This window comes from Oncorhynchus tshawytscha, linkage group LG03 (genome assembly GCF_018296145.1).
Source record: "Oncorhynchus tshawytscha isolate Ot180627B linkage group LG03, Otsh_v2.0, whole genome shotgun sequence".
In the NCBI taxonomy this organism is placed as follows: domain Eukaryota; kingdom Metazoa; phylum Chordata; class Actinopteri; order Salmoniformes; family Salmonidae; genus Oncorhynchus; species Oncorhynchus tshawytscha.
In genome coordinates, this window is record NC_056431.1 from 13,866,712 (window position 1) to 13,888,937 (window position 22,226).

At 43.5% G+C, this 22,226-nt stretch overlaps 3 protein-coding genes and 1 pseudogene across 7 annotated transcripts in view; 3 read left to right on the plus strand and 1 right to left on the minus strand.

The window, feature by feature from the left end:
- The first annotated feature begins 67 nt into the window (after positions 1–67).
- LOC112227638 lies at positions 68–2,140 on the plus strand (annotated as a pseudogene).
- Positions 2,141–2,496: 356 nt separating this feature from the next.
- On the plus strand, positions 2,497–4,784 carry LOC112227648 (xylose isomerase-like). Its single transcript, XM_024392449.2, has 4 exons — positions 2,497–2,644; positions 2,772–2,954; positions 3,194–3,268; positions 3,397–4,784. Exons 1-4 carry the CDS (start codon positions 2,612–2,614, stop codon positions 3,445–3,447), a joined length of 342 nt encoding a protein of 113 aa, XP_024248217.1. The 5' UTR covers positions 2,497–2,611; the 3' UTR covers positions 3,448–4,784.
- A 147-nt stretch (positions 4,785–4,931) lies between these two features.
- LOC112227598 (squalene monooxygenase) lies at positions 4,932–11,821 on the plus strand. The gene is made up of 11 exons (XM_024392393.2): positions 4,932–5,537; positions 5,938–6,193; positions 6,525–6,702; positions 6,929–7,025; positions 7,231–7,344; positions 7,954–8,125; positions 8,385–8,480; positions 8,855–8,997; positions 9,463–9,559; positions 9,999–10,086; positions 10,927–11,821. The coding sequence occupies exons 1-11, from the start codon at positions 5,262–5,264 to the stop codon at positions 11,117–11,119; spliced, it is 1,710 nt and encodes a 569-aa protein (XP_024248161.1). The 5' UTR covers positions 4,932–5,261; the 3' UTR covers positions 11,120–11,821.
- A 3,262-nt stretch (positions 11,822–15,083) lies between these two features.
- LOC112227569 (oxidation resistance protein 1) overlaps positions 15,084–22,226 on the minus strand; it is a 194,618-nt gene continuing 187,475 nt past the window's right edge. For 4 of the 5 annotated variants that reach the window (XM_042310229.1, XM_042310234.1, XM_042310238.1 and 1 more), the window contains 6 exons: positions 20,266–20,346; positions 18,472–18,597; positions 17,755–17,907; positions 17,430–17,525; positions 17,232–17,305; positions 15,084–16,952 (listed from right to left, as the gene is read on the minus strand). In XM_042310229.1, coding sequence (XP_042166163.1) covers positions 16,817–16,952; positions 17,232–17,305; positions 17,430–17,525; positions 17,755–17,907; positions 18,472–18,597; positions 20,266–20,346 — 666 coding nt within the window. In that variant the 3' untranslated portion in view covers positions 15,084–16,816. The remainder of the gene's footprint in view (positions 16,953–17,231; positions 17,306–17,429; positions 17,526–17,754; positions 17,908–18,471; positions 18,598–20,265; positions 20,347–22,226) is intronic. The other variant, XM_042310236.1, reaches the window with a different exon arrangement.

A 22,226-nucleotide genomic window follows, 5' to 3' on the forward strand; every position in this document is an offset into this window, starting at 1 on the left:
GAACAACTACTATTTGAATAAGACATGGGAGAGATGATGAATTTGAAACAAATAGCCAAACCGAAAACTGCAGACATTACAAGTGTCCCGTTCAAACCGACATAAAAAAAATAATTAAATGCAGCCTATGTGATCAGAAATGTCAACTAGCAAGCAAGTCGCAGCAATGAAGATTTGAGCGTGTTCACTGGAAGGGGGGGGGGGCACAACACCTGTCCTCAGCTCCAGTGAGCTCCTTCCCAAATCAAGCACTGTTCGAGTTAGTTCTGGGTTAACCGAGATTAATGTATCACACAGGTATTCCGAAGATTCCATATGTACCCAATGCTGGAGCTCGAGACGTCTTGTGTTTCCAACACTACAATGCAGAAGAAGTAGGTTATGGCTAACTTGAAAGAGGGGCTGTGTTTGTCAGGTGTCATGGAAGTGTCTGTTGTCTTCCTGTTGCTCTGTGAGACTCTATCTCCTTTACCTCCATGCAGCCTTTGAGTTCTTCACCAAACTTGGTGTGAGTGAGCTTCCACCCAAATACTCTACCTTTAAAACTTTGTATTTTAGAATGTACAGCTTTTAAAAAATATATAGAAACCATATTGATTCATGTGTATGTTATTTTCCGGTGAAGTACTACACCTTTCATGACAGGTATTGTCACATTGTTCTTACAGTATCAAATCAATTCCTCTTCTTGGTCGTTGGTAGAGACATGGATAGAGTGGCCATTTATGCCTTAAAGAAGTAGCACCTGTCCAAGATGCTTGTTCTCTCACCCATGGTCATTGTATACTAACTGATCTTTGTTACCCTCCTATCCATCCTGTTGCATAGGGACATGACCCCTGAGGGAAGCACTCTGGAGGACTCCAACAGCAACCTGGATGAGATGACAGACCTGGCCCTGCAGCTGCAGAATAGGACTGGGGTGAAGGTGCTGTGGGTCACCTGCAATCTGTTCGCTCACTCAAGGTCAGCTTTCCTCACCAACCTTAGTCATTTTTACACTCCAAAGGTTATTTTCACTCTTCAAATTGGAAGAGATGATAATCTGTTGTAGGCTGTATAATAGAGAATATATGGTATATTATTGGCTATATGCATTGTTTTTCACAATATTTATGTCTAATTGTCCAGATTTCACGATGACGCCATCTCTTTGCCATTCGACTTAGAGTCTACATTTTATTTTAATTAATTTTTATTGCCAATACCATAGGTACATGAATGGAGCAGTGTCCAACCCTGACTGCTATGTTTTTGAAGAAAGGATTGGATGTAGCCAAGATGATAACCTGATTGTGTTATTGTATATCAGAGTACAAGGAGAAGATAGGGTTGAAGTGCCAGTTCCTCATTGAACCCAAGCCTAAAGAGAAATACAAACATCAGTACGACTATGGTAAGGCTTTTAGGTGTATAACACAACATTAACATAATGTACACATTGTAAGGTTCTACTATGTGGTTACTGTTGAACTATGGAGGCCCTCAAGAGTCAGTTTATCTGCATTACTAACCACATCTAACAATTAGATGCTAGAAAATCTCTGATGCCTTTAATTTCCATCTTACATCTCTTTGTACATGTTGCTGTTTCACCTTTTTATAGATGCAATGAGTGTCATAGGCTTCCTGAAGCATTATGACCTGGACAGCCATTTCAAACTGAACATCGAACCCAACCACACCACTCTGGCTGGGCATTCCTATGAACACGACGTCGTCATGGCCTCTGTGTAAATCGCCATGTTGACTTTCACGTTTCCCAAACCGACCCCCTATCACCTGCTCTCTACCTCGATGGACTTGTGTAGGTCTGGAGAGATTGAATAGGTCGAATCAATATGTTAATGCGCCACCTTGCCCTCCGGTAGGGTAGATGTAATGATAGGGGAGTTATAATTTTCACCATATTTTTTACACCTTTCAGAAGTGTATAGGGGGTAGGGCCTAGTGGTCTTTTTTGGACTGGGTGGTTGATGTCATTCCTGGTAATCTGGATGTTCCAGTCCAGTTAACCTAATAAGCTTGTTGTTCTGGTGTGTAGGTTTGGCATGCTGGGCTTTGTGGACTCCAACATGGGTTTTTATTTATTTATTTTTTATTTCACCTTTATTTAACCAGGTAGGCAAGTTGAGAACAAGTTCTCATTTACAACTGCGACCTGGCCAAGATAAAGCAAAGCAGTTCGACACATACAACAACACAGAGTTGGAGTAACACATGGAGTAAAACAAACATACAGTAGAAAAATAAGTATATATACAATGTGAGCACATAAGGTGAGATAAGGGAGGTAAAGGCAATAAATAGGCCATGGTGGCGAAGTAAATGCAATATAGCAATTATAACACTGGAATGGTAGATTTGACAGTAGATGAGTGTGCAAAGTAGAAATACTGGGGTGCAAAGGAGCAAAATAAATAAATACAGTAGGGGAAGAGGTAGTTGTTTGGGCTATGTACAGGTGCAGTGATCTGTGAGCTACTCTGACAGCTGGTGAGGGAGATAAGTGTTTCCAGTTTCAGAGATTTTTGTAGTTCGTTCCAGTCATTGGCAGCAGAGAACTGGGTTCTCCTGACCTGACCTGGGCTGGGACACAGACCAGTTCCCCATGGACATCAGGAACACCACCATGATCATGAAGATGACATAGGAGATAATGTATGCACACACACACAATTACTAATAAAGTTATTTTATGATGATACCTATCATATATCAGAACGTCAGAAGAAAGGGCATAATAAAATGCATTGTTTTATCCTCCCCAGACTGTGATAGAGCAGGGTGGTCTGCAGCCGGGGGGTCTGAACTTCAATGCTAAGGTGCGTAGGGAGTCCACAGACCTGGAGGACCTGTTCATAGCCCACATCGGAGCCATGGACGCCTTCGCATGCGGCCTGAGGAATGCGGTCAGGATCATAGAGGAAGGAGTTATGACCAGCATGGTCAAGGTAATGGGGCATCATTTTCATTAATTCATTCGTTCACGTATTCACTTAATCTCTGGGATGGTCAAGGTACTAAGACAATATATAAATTAATTTAATCATGGACTTAACCTTATTTTACCAGGTATGTTGGCATTGCAAGGATAGAAAATATACTATCTGTGCTAAAGAATGTTTACATATTAGCTAGCTATGCTCAAACTATATAAGCTTTCCCACACAACATCACTGTCTTCTGACAGGAGCGCTACATGAGCTTCAGCCATGGGATTGGTCAGAAAGTAGAGGATGGCAGCGCCTCATTGGAGGAGCTAGAGGTGAGGTCACTAGTGGAATAACAATGTAGTACCATCTCTACAGCACTCATGTGTTTGTAACAACACTGTTGATTCAATGCTAAGAAATCAGTATCATGTAAATGGCAATTTTTGTTGTTTATTCTCAGGACTTTGTCAAGCAAAATGAGCAGCCCAAAGTCACATCAGGAGAAATTTGAAACAGTCTTTAACCACTACCTGTGAAGACATGTGGTGAAGTCTTGTTTGACCATGACACCCCTTGTCCTGAGTGTTAGTGTCCATCCTGACCTTTCATAATCGTATTCATGCACAGTGTTATAGTTTCATGTGACTAACTACTATTACAGTTATAGTATAAATAATTAATCAGTGGATGAGTCTTGTGAATGTGGACTATTTTAATGCACACTCCTGTAATGTTGACATGATTCGATTGTGAGGCCATCAATGGTAAAAACCAGAAATATGAATTTAATGGAGTATAAATTATATGGCATTTCAAATATTGAATTAATGAAGGAATTAATTAATTGACCACTGATCGATTGGTAGAGTTTTTCATACTGGAGTTGTATACAAAGAAGCAAACCCTATTGTGTCAGTGTTTAGCATTACTATTATAGTTATTAACATAAATATAAATATATAGTGTTGCTACTTAGCTTCTAATGTTATAGTAACATTAAAAATGTCCTAGTAGGGGTCTTGGCAAAAAGACTTTAAAAAAAAACGTTATGCAATATTTAATAAGGCTCCCCAACATAAACTAGGATGCCCTCAGAAATAAAATACATGTTTGTATTGATATCCTCACAATCCAACATATCTACATAATCAACCCAAGGCAAAATACCGGTATGTAACACAATCCATAACAGCGTTATTTCCTATGTCTGGCAAAGAGTCCTGACTGCGAACCGGTTTGGTAACTTCCTCCGTAGTGTAACATTGTAGACCAATAGACCCCTTTCCAGCATATGACACACTGACAGTAAGAAAGACAAAGCCTACATTTACGTTTGTATTACTTATAAATAAAATAACTTTTTGGGGTTCTCATACGCTTACAACGAAGTTTTGAATCTTGCTTGAACAGTCGCTAAGATTATTTGGTTGTGATCTTTGTAAAATAACTATTTTGGATGCAGCAGTTGTTAGCTAGAATGCTAACGCTCGTTGACATAGGCTGTAGCAAAAGCTAGCCAAAGAGCCATTTTGCTGGTTGAAGTTGAAGTGTTTTTTAAAAAGTATAATGCAGTTGATTTGCGATGATGACACAAACAAGACATTCATACAAGGCTTAAAATCAAATTATAACAAAAAGTAGTATGAAATGCACTCATAAGCAACATGTAAATACTGGCTCTTTCCCCTGTGTCCTATAAGAACTTCCACTTGTTCTGCCATCAATTTACACGCATCGCCATCGTGTGGCAATGTGTGCAAACACAGAAAAGGGTCTATAGACACCTTTCCAGTGACATCATATCATACTATCCTCTCTCAGCCAGCGCTCCAACCAGCAGCCGAGGATTGGCCAATGGCCTGATAGCGTGAGCTCTGCTCACCGATGTGTTGTTCTTGATTGGACGGTTCAGATTCAGAGAGGGCGGGACACCAAACCTGCGAACCCGAGTTTGTACCTATCTCATTATCATAAAATAATTAGCATGTCGGGTGGAATAATTGTCATGGTTTTTAATACTTTTCTTTTGGATTAACGGATATTTATATATATTAAATATTACTGGGGCTACGATCTGCTAAAGTAACTGAAATAGGATGCTCAAGTCTACGCCAGTAAATATAATATTTGTTCTTTTTGAAATAATAATTGCTGAACTGTGATGAGATTTTATTGGACAATTGATTCTATTTCATGATCTTGGCTACTTTTTGTTTTTGCGATTTAGTTTCAGGTTATAGGTTAGGAAACATTCTGAACAGTGGTCATTTATTGAATGAGTTAGCCTATTCAGTTCAAGTAGCCTAGTATAATAATAGAATAAAGATGTGGACTTTTCTTGGAATTGCAAGTTTCACCTACATTTATAAGAAATGCGACGCAGTTTTGGAGTATGCTCACAAAGAGATAATCCTGGCGGCTGTAGTGTTCTTGGCAGTGGGGATGCTGCTATCCTATGTCAGGTACCACGGACATACATTCAAGGTACCCCAAATTCTACAATTACCGCTGGAACTTTTATTATCCCTACCGGTCATCAATACATTTATACCGAAACCCTCAGCTGTCAGGCACAGGAGTGGAGAGAGCGCTTCAAAGAAGGTGAGTAATAATAACTGTATAATCTGTTGAAGAACAAAAACAAGAAATAAGCAAGATTAATACGTTTATTATTCTCACCCGTTGGCCTACTTCATTATACACTATACACAATAAAATAGTGTCCAATTATAGTGCAAAGACACTCGTTAAGTTTTTTTTTAACCTTCTATGGGTAAGTACAACTGAGACCTGCAGATCTATGTATTTATTTAAATCTCAAACAATTAATTGAATGTTCATCATTGTTTGAGATTTAGCAGAACAGCTCTAATGAAGCCTTTTTGTTATAGCAAACCATATGCATTTTCAAACACCATTGCAAAGTACCATGAAAATGCCAATTTAATGATTTGAATTTCTTTCTCTCTCTCCCCACCCTCCTTGCTTTCTCTACAAACAGGGAGGTGGCAGGAGGAAAAGAGTGTGTTCCTCAGCCATGGAGAGCCCCCCAGCAGCAGGGGACTCTCCTGCATCTCAGGAGCCGGATGTGATCATAGTAGGAGCGGGAGTCCTGGGGTCAGCCATGGCTGCAGTGCTGGCCCGGGACGGCCGGAGGGTCACTGTGATAGAGAGGGACCTGAAGGAGCCTGATAGGATAGTGGGAGAGCTGCTGCAGCCTGGTGGATACAGAGCCCTGCGAGAACTGGGAATGGAGGGTGAGTAGTCTCTGCAGCATGAACTAGAGATCTTTTAGTGTGGGGTCTACGTGTAAAAAGGTGATAGCGTGGGACAAATGACCAATGAGCTGACTCGCAACAAGCCCTTGCATTGAATGGGGGCTGTGCTCAATGAGCAAGGCTCACTGCAGGACCTATATAGAGCTTAAAAGTTGTTTGTTTAAAGTGGGACCAAACAAACTGTAGCAAAGACACCTAAGTCCCTATGTAATGTAAAGACATTCCTTTTTGTCACAGACTAAAGACCTGAGTTGAAGGAATAATGAAAAGTGTTTCATCACCCTTGCCTAACCCTGGGCTCTCCTCTCAGGTTCAGTGGAGGGGCTGGATGCCCACGTGGTGAACGGCTATGTGATTCATGACATCGAGAGCAGCACAGAGGTGGAGATCCCATATCCCCAGGCAGACAGCAGTATCCAGTGTGGCAGGGCCTTTCACCACGGACGCTTTATCATGGGCCTGCGCAGAGCTGCCGTCGCTGAGCCAAAGTAAGGCTGGGAGAGAACCTTCACTATACCTGTTGGACATGTCATTACTATCACTAGGGCCACACGTTTTTTCCTGACCACATGACCAGGACCAACTCCAGGGTTTAGTTGTTATAGCCTGATTATGTTTTTCCTGGTCTGGTCATGTGATCAGAAGAACCTGTCTCTATTAATACCGTCACTATAACTACTGTTTCTTAATAACTGGTACTTTGCTCTCCCCTAGTGTTACGCTCATAGAAGGCACCGTGTCCAGCCTGGAGGAAGAGGATGGCTGTGTGACAGGAGTGCAGTACAGGGACAAGGAGACAGGAGACACAAAGGTCACCTCTAGGCTTGCGATGCAGTTTATACTCTGGTTCTCTCTAGATAGCCGTTGCTGTGTAAAATAGCCCCATGCTGATACTTACAATTACACTTGACAGTATTTACACCTATTGATTAGCAGTTCACCAGGATCCATTGATAAGACAAGCAGTGTAACAGATGTGTTTTTAACAGATGTAATTGTGTTAACCTGTCCCATAGGAGGTCCATGCAGCAGTAACTGTAGTAGCTGACGGCTGTTTCTCAAAGTTCAGGAAGAGCCTGGTAGCTGGGAAGGCCCAGACCTCCTCTCACTTTGTTGGATGTATCATGAAGGTTTGTTCAAGTATTATGTTGAATGAATGAATGAACTAATCAATGAATCGACCGAACAATTTAGCAGACACTTTTCAATATTTTATATATATATATTTTTTTTTCTCCCCAATTTCGTGGTATCCAATTGGTAGTTAGTCTTGTCTCATCGCTGCAACTCCCATACTGACTCAGGAGAGGTGAAGGTCGAGAGGCATATGTCGTCCGAAACACGTTCCAACCAAGCCACACTACTTCTTGACACAATGCCTGCTTAACCCGGAAGCTAGCCACACCAATGTGTCGTAGGAAGCACCTACCGTCCGTGTCAGCGCTCGGCCCCCCACAGGAGTTGCTACAGCGCGATGGAACAAGGACATCCCTGCAGGCCAAAACCTCCCTTAACTCGGGCGACACGCGGCCAATTGTGCACTGCCCCATGGGGTCTCCCGGTCGCGACCAGCTGCGACAGAGCCTGGACTCGAACCAGGATCTCTAGTGACAGAGCCTTAGACCACTGCACCACTTGGGAGGCTAGCAGACATGTTTCACCAACCAACCAAACAAACTATTGATAGAAAGCATGTCAGACTAATGTATTTCCTTTCTGTCCTCTCCTGTCGTGGACAGAACTCTCCCCAGTTCAAGCCCCACCATGCTGAGCTGGTCCTGGCCAACCCCAGCCCTGTCCTCATCTACCAGATCTCCTCCTCAGACACCAGGGTGCTGGTGGACATCAGGGGAGAGATGCCCAGGAACCTCACCGAGTACATGGCTGAGAAAATACACCCACAACTACCAGGTAAGGGATTTAGGGTATATAGTATAGAGATTTAAACAGTATGGCCTCGGGCCTCGTGAGACTTAAGGGCAAACTAACCATATCCACCACCAGTGTAAAGCACCCACATGAATATGTGCTTGAGAGCTTCAACACACAAAGAGTAAAATACGGCATTATAGGTTGACATTCACTCTGTGTTGATTTCAATTCTTTATACACCCATCTTTGTGGTGATGAATGTGTGACCTCTGACCTGATTCTGTTGTCTCTTCTCTAGAACACCTAAAGGAGCCGTTCATGGTGGCTCTGCAGAATGACCGGCTGAGGTCTATGCCAGCAAGCTTCCTGCCTCCGTCCCCAGTCAACAAGCCAGGTAGGACACTAGTACTGACCACAGTGTTGGGCTGTGTCCCCAAGGGCAAATGGAATAGGGTCCCATTTGGAACGCATCCTTGGAGAGTTTAATGTTGTCTGTGTGGAGTCTATCACACCATTATAGTATGGTAGATCAATGTTCTATTTTAAAACAGCAATAAACCTTGAAACCCTCAAAATAAATATTAGACCAACTGCATTGCTCCATTTGTTATGATCATTAACAGTATATTATTTTATCTTTAGGTAAGTAGATTGAAAGCCTGACCAGATAAGATATTTTGCTGAAAAAGATGACCCCCCTAGCAGTGTAAATGTGTTATGTTAGTGAGGTGTGGACTGGGGCTAACATGGGCCTTTGTCCTGTTCCAGGTGTGCTCCTGCTGGGTGACGCCTACAACATGAGACACCCTCTGACCGGAGGAGGGATGAGTGTGGCCCTCAACGACGTCCTGATCTGGAGGAGCCTGATGAAGAACATCCCTGACCTGTACGACAACACAGCCATGCTCCAGGTAAACTCACATCCCTAATCTCATCCCCCTTTCTTATGATTATTACATTTCCATGACATTTTGGTCATCTTATCTAGAGTGACTTACAGTCAGTATTATGTTAATGATTGGACAGTGGGTATTACAGAGAAGGGATAGACAGTAGAGGGGTTCAGACAGAATGGCCGACAAGGGGGATATCTGATCCTGAGTCAGCTTCCACCAGACCAGACTCCGCCACACACATTATCACTGTCTGAATGGCCTTGGTTGGAATGAGTATTGTTGTTTTGTGGAATGTGGGTCCATATTACATTGCAATCACCTGCTACCACAGAACATTAGGGAGTTTTATATGTGGCACAGGGCATATTGTTTCTGTAACCCACAGTGTTGTAGTAGTCAAATGAATAGTTACAGAGCAATGTTAGGATATATTGTATTAGGCTGAAATGTAAAACATGTTTTTTATTTTTTTCATAATAGGCAAAGAAAAAATTCCACTGGGAACGCAAGTCATCACATTCCTTTGTGGTGAATGTGTTGGCTCAAGCCCTGTACGAGTTGTTTGCTGCAACAGACAGTGAGTCTCCTTCTCTGTCCTTTTTACTATCCCCTGCCAACACACACAATAGAATAAGGTCATACATGGTTATGCCAAGTGATTGGGTTCATTATAACGACATTATAATGCACTATACCTGTAGGATTTAATGACATTTTTACCAATGTCTCTACTTCAATCATTTGTTTTCTAATGGTCCAGTACTTCTTCTCAGTAGATGTCCGTATACCTCAAATGACTGACACTAAACACTTAGCTAGAGGGCGATTATAGCAAACAGAGAGGGACATTTAGAAGATAGTCAGCATAAATAATTTCTCCTGAAATCATTTTTAGTGTTAAGCTGTGGATTTTACCAGCAGGGTACTACACTGAGATATACTGTACCATTTAGCATAATCTCCTTCATGACTGACATGCATATTTATATGAGCTGTTTGGTGTTTGTGTCTTTCAGATTCTCTCCACCAGCTGAGAAAGGCATGCTTCCTTTACTTCAAGCTGGGGGGGGAGTGTGTCAACGGCCCCATTGGTCTTCTCTCAGTGTGAGTCTCACTAATGTGTTCGACACACTTCAAAACTGTTACAGTTGATCCTTGACTGTGTATGTCAATGCAATATTCCCCATTCAAAAAATATCTAAAAATGTGTGTAAAATATTCATAGCGTGTACAAAACATTAGGAACACATTCCTATTATTGAGTTGCACCCCCTTTTGCTCTCAGAACAGCCTCAATTCATCGGGGCATGGGCTCTACAATGTGTCGAATGCATTCCACAGGGATGCTGGCCCATGTTGACTCCAATGCTTCCCACAGTTGTGTGAAGTTGGCTGGATGTCCTTTGGGTGGTGGACCTTTCTTGATACACACGGGAAACTGTTGAGCGTGAAAAACCCAGCAGCGTTGCAATACACACTCAAACCAGTGCACCTGGACCCTACTACCATGCCCCGTTCAAAGGCACTTTAAATATGTTGTCTTGTCCATTCACCCTCTGAATGGCAAACATACACAATCAATGTCTCAGTTGTCTCAAGGCTTTAACATCATTCTTTAACCTGTCTCCTCACCTTCATCTACACTGATCCCCTTCGTCTACAATGATCCCCTTCATCTACACAATAAGGGATCATAGTTTTTACCTGGATTCACCTGGTCAGTTTATGTCATGGAAAGAGCAGGTGTCTCTTAATGTTTTGTACACTCAGTGTATATAAATGTATACTGTATTGTATACTGTATATGCACCTGTATTAACATTAGAGGACCGCAATGGAAATAATGTCTCTGAATTGGGCAGCCTACTATTATTAATGATCAAATTCAATCAATCAATCAATTGTCTATGGTTTTAATTGGCTCTCAATCCATTCTATTCCCAGGTTGACGCCCAGTCCGATGACTCTGATTGGACACTTCTTTGCCGTGGCCTTGTACGCCATCTACTACAGCTTCAAGTCTGAGTCGTGGTTCACCAAACCCAGAGCCTTATTCACAAGTGGAGCTATCCTGTACCGCGCCTGTACCGTCATGTTTCCCCTCATCTACTCTGAGTTCAAGTACCTGGTGTACTGAGAAGTGCTCTAATCTGAGCCCTAACCCAGTGGAATGCACACCAGCCTTAGACAACAGGGTTGTATTCATTAGTGCACAAACATAGCAAAACATTTTGCAATGGAATACGAAGAAGTTCAGGTTGTCTCCTACACTGTTTCTGCCATTTAGTTTCTAGTGAATACGTTTACTGAGCAGTGCCATCACTGACCCCTGGTGGAGAACACACACACACACCTTATGGTGACATGACATACAAACAGTATAGTTACCTAAAGATGCACTATGAAAGTGTAGTTAACTGTCAAGTCATTTTGGCTGTATGTATGATTTATATGAAACCACTTAGTTTTAGGCCAACAATTTATGCTTTTACTCGTTGGGTGTGGGGAGGCATGCCACTTTCTGGACAATGTTTCTATCCATTTAGGCCAGGGATCCCTTTTGTCTCAAGCGCAAGGCAAAAGATCTGTATAGCCTCTTTAATATTACACCATCCTATAATCACTATCAACAAGGATGCCATACAGGTCTCTGTGACCATTATTCAGTGCTGAAGCCTTTGACCTTGGTCATATATGCCTTTCTTTATTGAAGCCTAAAGGTCTGCTCAATGATAAGACGTCTTCTGAGGGCGATGCCTTGTATATTCAGAATTTACATCACAACCATGCATTTATGTAGTGTAACAGACAATGTGTAATAAGAGGTTTGCGTTAGCAACTCTTAATTGCAAATTTGACCAAATAACCAGCTGAATATACAGTAGAACTGACTACAGGTGTCTGTCTAACCACTTTGCTGCTAATTGAACAAGAGAACAAAAAATGTCCGTCCTGCTTGTAAACTACTGTGGTTGTCTTCTATTTCTCTTCATGCCAATGACTTCTTTCAACACTTACACAGTTGGTTCCCCCACACGAAGCGGAGTGTGAATGACGACTCAAACACAGTTGGTTCCCCCACACGAAGCGGAGTGTGAATGACGACTCAAACACAGTTGGTTCCCCCACACGAAGCGGAGTGTGAATGACGGCTCAAACACAGTTGGTTCCCCCACACGAAGCGGAGTGTGAATGACGGCTCAAACACAGTTGGTTCCCCCACACGAAGCGGAGTGTGAATGACGGCTCAAACACAGTTGGTTCCCCCACACGAAGCGGAGTGTGAATGACGACTCAAACACAGTTGGTTCCCCGACACGAAGCGGAGTGTGAATGACGGCTCAAACACAGTTGGTTCCCCGACACGAAGCTGAGTGTGAATGACGACTCAAACACAGTTGGTTCCCCCACACGAATCGGAGTGTGAATGACGACTCAAACACAGTTGGTTCCCCCACACGAAGCTGAGTGTGAATGACGGCTCAAACACAGTTGGTTCCCCCACACGAAGCTGAGTGTGAATGACGACTCAAACACAGTTGGTTCCCCCACACGAAGCTGAGTGTGAATGACGGCTCAAACACAGTTGGTTCCCCCACACGAAGCTGAGTGTGAATGACGACTCAAACACAGTTGGTTCCCCCACACGAAGCTGAGTGTGAATGACGACTCAAACACAGTTGGTTCCCCACACGAAGCTGAGTGTGAATGACGGCTCAAACACAGTTGGTTCCCCCACACGAAGCTGAGTGTGAATGACGACTCAAACACAGTTGGTACCCCCACACGAAGCTGAGTGTGAATGACGACTCAAACACAGTTGGTACCCCCACACGAAGCGGAGTGTGAATGACGGCTCAAACACAGTTGGTTCCCCGACACGAAGCTGAGTGTGAATGACGGCTCAAACACAGTTGGTTCCCCCACACGAAGCGGAGTGTGAATGACGACTCAAACACAGTTGGTTCCCCCACACGAAGCGGAGTGTGAATGACGGCTCAAACACAGTTGGTTCCCCCACACGAAGCGGAGTGTGAATGACGGCTCAAACACAGTTGGTTCCCCCACACGAAGCGGAGTGTGAATGACGGCTCAAACACAGTTGGTTCCCCCCACACGAAGTGGAATGTGTCAAACACAGAATGAGTGTGAATGACGGCTCAAACACAGTTGGTTCCCCCACACGAAGCGGAGTGTGAATGACGGCTCAAACACAGTTGGTTCCCCCACACGAAGCGGAGTGTGAATGACGGCTCAAACACAGTTGGTTCCCCCACGAAGCGGAGTGTGAATGACGGCTCAAACACAGTTGGTACCCCCACGAAGCGGAGTGTGAATGACGGCTCAAACACAGTTGGTTCCCCCACGAAGGAGTGTGAATGACGGCTCAAACACAGTTGGTTCCCCCACACGAAGCGGAGTGTGAATGACGGCTCAAACACAGTTGGTTCCCCCACACGAAGCTGAGTGTGAATGACGGCTCAAACACAGTTGGTTCCCCCACACGAAGCTGAGTGTGAATGACGGCTCAAACACAGTTGGTACCCCCACACGAAGCTGAGTGTGAATGACGGCTCAAACACAGTTGGTACCCCCACACGAAGCTGAGTGTGAATGACGGCTCAAACACAGTTGGTACCCCCACACGAAGCTGAGTGTGAATGACGGCTCAAACACAGTTGGTACCCCCACACGAAGCGGAGTGTGAATGACGGCTCAAACACAGTTGGTACCCCCACACGAAGCGGAGTGAATGAATGACGACTCAAACACAGTTGGTACCCCCACACGAAGCGGAGTGTGAATGACGACTCAAACACAGTTGGTACCCCCACACGAAGCGGAGTGTGAATGACGGCTCAAACACAGTTGGTACCCCCACACGAAGCTGAGTGTGAATGACGACTCAAACACAGTTGGTACCCCCACACGAAGCGGAGTGTGAATGACGACTCAAACACAGTTGGTACCCCCACACGAAGCTGAGTGTGAATGACGGCTCAAACACAGTTGGTTCCCCCACACGAAGCTGAGTGTGAATGACGGCTCAAACACAGTTGGTACCCCCACACGAAGCTGAGTGTGAATGACGGCTCAAACACAGTTGGTTCCCCCACACGAAGCGGAGTGTGAATGACGACTCAAACACAGTTGGTTCCCCGACACGAAGCGGAGTGTGAATGACGGCTCAAACACAGTTGGTTCCCCGACACGAAGCGGAGTGTGAATGACGACTCAAACACAGTTGGTTCCCCGACACGAAGCGGAGTGTGAATGACGGCTCAAACACAGTTGGTTCCCCGACACGAAGCGGAGTGTGAATGACGGCTCAAACACAGTTGGATGTTTGTCTACCCTTATTCCAAACGGTGTCCTTATTTTGTTCTGAAAAAGTATGTATCCTTGTACATTTACAATCAAATGATAATGTATTAAACTGTTTGATTGGTTCAAGTAAGATCGCCTGTCCTTAACTTTTGCCAAGTTATAGATTTACTGCCTCAAAGGATTTTTACACATTGTGACAAGGGATTTCCCCCCACATCTCTAGTACTTGTTTAAAAAGTAATTATTCAGTTGTGAACACCTGCTGGAATAAAAGCGTGACTTAATGCCTGTCTAGAAACCACAAGTGACACACATTCACCCTCCTGTGTGCCTGGAGGAGGGGAGGGTTGCAACACAAACAAAGAGCACAATGAGATGGGAGCTGATTCAGGACCTGAGATAGTTGAATGTAGCTCAGCCACAAAACAAATTCCTGACCAATGGTCCACTGCACCATCCATCGCTTCAGCATTTAGGAAGGAATTCATGACAGAATTTCACACTGTGTTGGTGAGAATATTTACTTGTAATTGTATTTTGTTTAATAAATGAGCCATTATGCAGTTAAATTTCTTCCTTTGGAAACTGATGTTTTATCTTTACAATCGACCCACTTTTTTTATTCAATAAAACTAGATTAATGTTAGAGGTGATGACCGATAGTCCCGAAAAGCACTAATACATATGTCCACTAGGTGGCGCTCAATAAACAATCAAAAAGTTAGCGCAAATGCTGGAAGGAGGGGATTGAAAGCAATACAAACACCGACATGTCCCAGGTTACAACAATTTTATTGTTATTTATACATCAATAATACATTGTATCCCTGTAAAATAATTAGGACTTATCCATGTTATTCTTTGTGACTCCATAGATACAAATACTGGTGTGGAAGACCAGAAAGGGGAAGGAAAGCTGCTGTGAAGTTTAAATGTACATATTTTCTCTTAGTTCACAGTCTTAACAGTCAGTCTACCAACTAATGAAGACTCACCACTCAACAGAACTTGTGATGAAAGTTAAATTCTTCTTCGACATTCAGCCTCCTCACTCCTGGACAACAACACTCTCCTTTAGTTACACAGAGCATTAGTTTAGCTTTACCCTTAATATTATAGCAGCAAGCTTTCTACTAACAGTTAACATGTTTTTAGATTCTAAACAAAAATTACTGTACAGCTACTGCTACTAGAAGTCTAAGAACCTGGTTTATAACGCTTTTAGACCAGATTCAAGTGCTAGAAGCAACCCACCAATCATATATGTGTTTCTATTTAGGAACAAATCTATTTTAACATGAATTTACAGGGTAATATACAATATATTTGTAACAGCTGAAATTTCAGCACAAAAAGATCACTGTCACACAACAGCAACATATATAATGAATTATATATATATAATTAATTATATATAAATAATATACAATTGTCATATGCATGTAAAACAGTTAACCACGTCTCAGGCTTTTCAAATTATACCCAGATAAGCAATTGTGGATCAAGACATGAAAGCTTTTACAAGTCCTCTCTGATAAAGAGCCACGGACAGGCGAGGAAAAGCGCCATCAACCTGGATTATTTGAGGTCACATGACAGTAATTTGCATATTCCACAAATCTATTGCAACACATTACTGTCTACGAACAGTACACACGACTCCTGAGGGGCGCCGGTGGTAGCTGAACTCACACGTAGTACACCCACTGAACAGAACATTATTAGTACGACGATGGGTAATATTCTGATTCTAGCTATGTGCTGTGATGGTGAACAATAGGACTATAATACACAACACTCTATACGTAGTTCTTGCCTCAGAAGTAAACCAATGCAAAATACTTTCCTCCCCTCATAATATAGTGTCCTCATTATCCTCACATTCTGCTGAGATTCTTCCTTCAGTTTTTGAACACCAACCTGAACTGTTAGGTTCAACCGTCTCCTCTGAGAACAATGGAAGCATGTTGTTTATTTTATTACTCGATCTCTCCACTAAAGGCCTGTAACACCACATATAGTAACATCCTACTGACTGACGTCAACCAAGTTCTGAGGGGCGGGGTTCCTTGAGTGTCTCAATTTCAGATAATCTGGACTACGGCAGTTTCTCTCTCAATCCCAAACCTGAGCCGACATCATCTCCTGCTGAGGTCAGAGAGAGCGATCTGATTGCTCCTCCTTGGTTCTGCAACAAGGCGTCTCTACGGTCTCTAACAAACCCACACATCCCCTGATGCCTCACAGTATAGTACAGGACAGTACACCTCCTCAAAGACGCTGCACACAGCTGTAACAAGATACACACAAGGTCATTCACAAAGAAAAGCTCTGTTATAACTGCAGTAGTAACGTATGAACGCACAACACGCATCCTTCAGCCGGCTCCGTCCTGGGAGCCCCAGACAGTGGGTTGGAGCAGGGTGGTGATGTGCAGTTAGGTTTGAGACAACAATGCCATTGTAGGGATGTTTAGTCCTTCTCTTTTTTCCCGTGGTGGGTTTTGTTATTCAAAAGCCCAGATCTCAATGTCCTGTATATAGAAATCCTCCTTCTTGGAGAGCATGGGGTTGCCAAAGGTTTTACAGGAGTGACTCCTGCCGTGGTACAGGTCTCCATCCAACCACAGGCCAAACTCACCACTGAAACACATCAAGACAAACACATCACAGCATCTTCAGAGACTCAATCCAGACAGCAAGGACATCACATGCATGCTGTGAGTGTTCTGACATTCCAGCGTTGGTCTGAAACTTAAGACTATGGGTGCAATTTTACTCTTCTGAACACACTGAGCAGTGACTGTGCAATGTTGACTAACCACAACATCTTAACTGACAACCCAGTTTCAAAGTTTAATGCCAAATAAAACTTTTACATAAAAAAAAAAGAAGTTTAAAAAAAGAATAGCAGGTACGTACCTTCCACCACCAAAAGCTAAGGAGTCCATATCTCCTTTCATAAAGAACATATTGTCACCTGTCCATTTGTACACCTGTCAACACAGAACAGAGCATGCCACCATCTGTGTAGATATATCATTAGAAACCCTCATCCCATCTTACATAAGCTTCTCATTGTCAAGAGAATCACCAATCAGAGGTCAGAGGTCAACCTACCTCAAACTCTGGACAGAAGGTGAAGAGGAAGGTCTCTCCCGTGCCATAGAATCCCTCGCTGATTTTGAAGGGTTCGGACGCCAACGCACCAAACACCTGCAGCAACACAACCAACCAGAACACACCAGGTCAGGAAACAGACAGTACGGAACCATGGTAATGTATTACAGCTCAAAGGCCCAATCCTAACTTCAGATGAGCGTGCTTGTCTCACACTTTCACATAAACTACACATTAAAGTTAATGGAGGACTTTCACACAAATTTGAGTTACATGCACAGGTCTGGACTCAGGCCTAATAGAGAAGTGTTGTTGTCCCACTCACCCCACCATCACTGTCCCTGATGACCAACAGCACAGGGGTGTCCTGCCCCTGCATGGCCCGGTACAGGCTCTTGATGCTCATGCCATGCTTGGTGGTGCCATAGGCCAAGGTCCAGGGGTACCCAATGGTACGGGGAGGGAGGTTCTTGGCCAGCTGGAGAAAAGAGGCAGGGGGGGGATAAACAGTGAAAGAGAGAAAAGGCCACAGACATCAATGGTCCATTACAGCTGCAGTGACCTTTTCCCACAGCTGGTTGTTAGAGAGTAACTGAGCTCCACACACCCAGAACACAACAGTCTCAGGAGAACAGGCTTTAAGAGTCGACCACAGAGAGACCTACAATAAGAGCGCAGCAGGCTAGTCACACACATTCTATGGCTCCTTCCTTCATTGCATGTCTTAACAAGAATTCCACCAACAGCTATAGGTCTACATGCAAATATGCCTTTTTTCTGAAGACTAACCCCACCTCATCCATGTTAAAACCCTAACAGACCTGATCTGAAAACCCCAACCATCCCAGTATTGTAATTCATAGAGATTCTCTGATGAGGCTAAAGAACCTGCTGTCACTAAACAGATAGCTCCCCAAGGAGGGCCAGCACTCCTGTGGCTGAAGGTCAAGCATGACGATTCTTTAGGAAGCAGCCTATTGACAATCAGTGTCAGTGCATCAATATGCCAACAGGTATGGATCTTGCCATTGTGCGTTATTACCTTCTCTATCTGCTGTGCCTCCAGCAGCTCGCTAGGCTCACTGAGGTTGGGTCTGAAGGTCTCAGGCTCCAGCTCTGTCTTGATAGAGGTGGCATGCTTAGAGTTGACCTCCTCCTTGGTGGTGATCTGAAAACACAGACAACAGTCAGGAGGGGTGGGCTTAACTAGTAAGGGCAATGGGGTGTCTATCGCTTTAAGCTATGTCCCAAATGGCATCCTATCCCCTATAGTGCACTACTTGGCCCTGGTGAAAAGTGGTGCCCTTTATAGTGAATAGGGTGCCATTTGGGACACAGACTGGGATGAACACGGTGTTAGATGTTTCCTATAGGCCAATTAAACCAATACCACGTAACTTACTAGGAGTGGGGGTGTGTCATATGATTTCTAAGCAGGTGGTTTTAAAGATATGAATAAAGTCTCATATCAGCAGATGCAGGATTATTTACAGGCTAATATGAGCCCCAAAAAACAAATATACAAGATAGGCTTACTTAATATAACAAATTAACTCAGCTGTGAAAAGCATCCATTTGGGAGCAATGGGTTTAGGGAGACCATAGACCAGACTCCTTTATGTCAGTAACACATAGTAAAGGTAAGGAGCCAGCCTTGGCTTATGAGAGCCTTAATGGCTCATAAAAACATGTGGGCTTCTCCAGAATTGTAATAACACTTGGAAATGTGCATTATATCCATATACAGAGGGCAAATCAGAAGGCTAAATTGTACAATGTATGAGTCTGGATATGTCTATACTTAGCACAATAGGAATGTTGGCTGGAGAAAATGCAAAACACAGTAAATAATGAGTGGTCCAGAAGGCCTATTTGTGATTGAGCTGGACACACAGTGTTGGACTGTTTGAGTTCCAGCAGGGGTTGTTTATCTTCCTCCATAACAGGCCTGTTGTAGACAGCCTAGCTACTGGTGGCCTGACCGTGATCACATTACAGTCCTGTTGAATTACCTGGATTGTCCTGCACAAACAATCCTGCACCCACTTAATGGATTGAATCGAATCCCACTTCCACCCACCCACCCTCTACCTCTCTCCCTTCAATAGAAAGCAGAGGCGGATGGGGAAGCAGCAGTTCCTCACTACCCAGATGTGGATGGATAAACACAGTTTGTGAGTAGTCATTCAGAAGTGGAGGAACACAAATTCCACATGTGATTAAGTCGAGAAACCTCAGGAAAATTCCCCTCAACAGAGATGGGCTACAACATATTGTATTATGATTCACATTCTTTGTCTCTATGACAGCCTTGGGTCTAGGCTATCTAATTAGCTATGGCTAATAATAAACATTAATGAGGCCTTCTGAAAACTAGCCACAGCAGTGGTCAGTGAAGAGCTGTGAGAAGTGGATATGCAAGGCATTATGGGAACTTCATGAAGACATCAATTACCCTCCTCCCTTTCTCTACCAGGAATTAGTTGCTGGTTGCACAAAACTCTTCAAATTATTCTCATAGGGATTCTTTGGATAGTTGCTACATGGGTGTGCAGCATCATAGTGCTGCCCCATCCCAGGGCCCAGGTCAAAGTTAGCCCAGGTCAAGGTTAGCCCAGGTCAAGGTTAGCTCAGGTAGGACAACTGGGTGAGAGGCAAGAGGTCAGAAACACACCGAGGAGCTCTAACAGAGCCTGGCAGGGGCAAATCTAAAATGGCACCTTATTCCCTACATAATAGTGGCCAAACTTAGTGCACTACATAAGGAATAGGGTGCCATTTGGGACATAGCCTAGAAAAGGGGAATGGAGAGCTGGAGCTTTGCTGAGTGGGGCACCTGAAGCCGCTTGCAGAGAGATTTCAGATCTTCACTGTTTAGCGCATCGATCCGGCGGTGGTACTCAGTCAGTGACACTACCTGGGGGGCGGAGACAGGAACAGGAAGTGTAACTCAGCTGCTGGCGATGGAGGAAAAAGGATGAGCACAGCAGAGGGAGGAGAGACAGTACATTTGAAGGTGGAGAGAACTGACATCACTGTCTATATTTCTACCAGTATGTGATATTCAGGTCTCCATTAAATAGGCTTGGTTTAAAGTGTAATATTTGAACTAGAGGTGGTTGATATGAACCAATAGAATAGTGTTTTGCATGGTTGTGTAATCTAAATCAACACCACTAGTGGATGTTAGGACCAGCCAGAGGGACGAGAGGCAGACAAGCCATTCTGACACAGCCAGAACAAAAACAACTTAAACCAGAGAAGCCGCACAAGGACATTCTTCTGAAAATCTTATTCAATTGAGAGGATCCGTTGGACTGTAGGTGATACGACACCAGTGCACTGTAAAGCACTTGCCAGCCTGTTAGTGTACAGACATGTTGAATCTGTTGCACAACACCGTGCAAGTCAAATCGAATCACCCTTTTGGTGTAGCAGGACAAGAGCACAGACAAACTCCAAGTATTCTGATGTAACGATTTAAAAAGTCCAGAAAGCATATCAAAACACAGCCTGTCAGTATGTGTATTAACCCATGGAGAACAAGCTTCGTCTCTCTACAGCTGACATAGTGAGCAATAAGCAGAATTATGAGAATTGCAATACATAGCCTATCGGCACCTAAGTATGGTGATAATATCATATCTTGAGGTCCAGGGCAATTCCCAGCGGTAGTGCTGCTTTTCATCATCATTAACGATCATCATTAATAATAATGCGCTGAAGCAAACATCTCTGCCAGACAGAGTTCATGGAAGCTAGCACACACGGGAATCCCCCTTCAAAATAGCCTATCAGCAGTTCTGGCTGAGTCTAACAATAGCTACAAGTTCTACCTCCACAATAACATCTTAAAGCCCAGCTTCTACTTCAGAAGGTAGCTAAGCCCCTTGAGGTCCAGCTCTTCAAGGGGATGTGCCCATGAATCAGCACACAGTGCAATCATGGGGTCATATGAAATAGCATAACAAAGCCATTCAAGGGGTGCACAACTCCAGATACAGTACAGTAGGCCTACTTAATAGGTTTCTACGGACATGAGCAGTGCTGTGGGTGGGTGGCCCTCAGGGACTGGAGCAGTGTACACCTGCAAATGAAGCCTATCCATACATATGTTATGATACTGCATGTCAAAAACTAGAACAATTATGAAATTGTCTGAATCTACTATAGAATTAGGCTATACATTAATTGCTGCCATAAACTAGTTAAGAGTTATTTTAGTCTGGTTGGATTGGGCAAACTTGGGTCAAGCAGAAATAAGTTACTTGAAACACCTCTTTAGTCACCTTAATCATTGTGTAAATAACGTTCTCAAACAAGCTCCCACATTACAGTTCTCAATAAAAAAAAAAGAAAAGGGTAAACTACAGTCTTCATTAAATATTTATTTGGAGCCTAACTTTAGCTGACACTAAAGTGCAGTCTATTGAGAAACGCAAAGTCAGGCCAATTTGCTGCAGTCCCCATCTTCTGTGTTTGGGAGGAAGGTCTCATGCTGGCCAACGAACATAGCCCGAGTGCCCGTCTGTTTGTGCTTGACAATGAGAAATGGAGTTTGCAAGAGCACAAAGATCTGAGACCAGGCTACAATAAAAATGTTATTCTCTGCTTCCCTTCCTCCCAAATAACAACTTACATGAAGGTCATTCTTTCCAAAACAGACATATTGCATCAGCCCATCCAACTAACGTTATAGATATAATATCTCACCATTACAGAGAAGCCGATCACTGTCAATGCAACTTGTAGAACTAACTAACTGTAAGCTATACACAGTGTATTGATACAATGTCG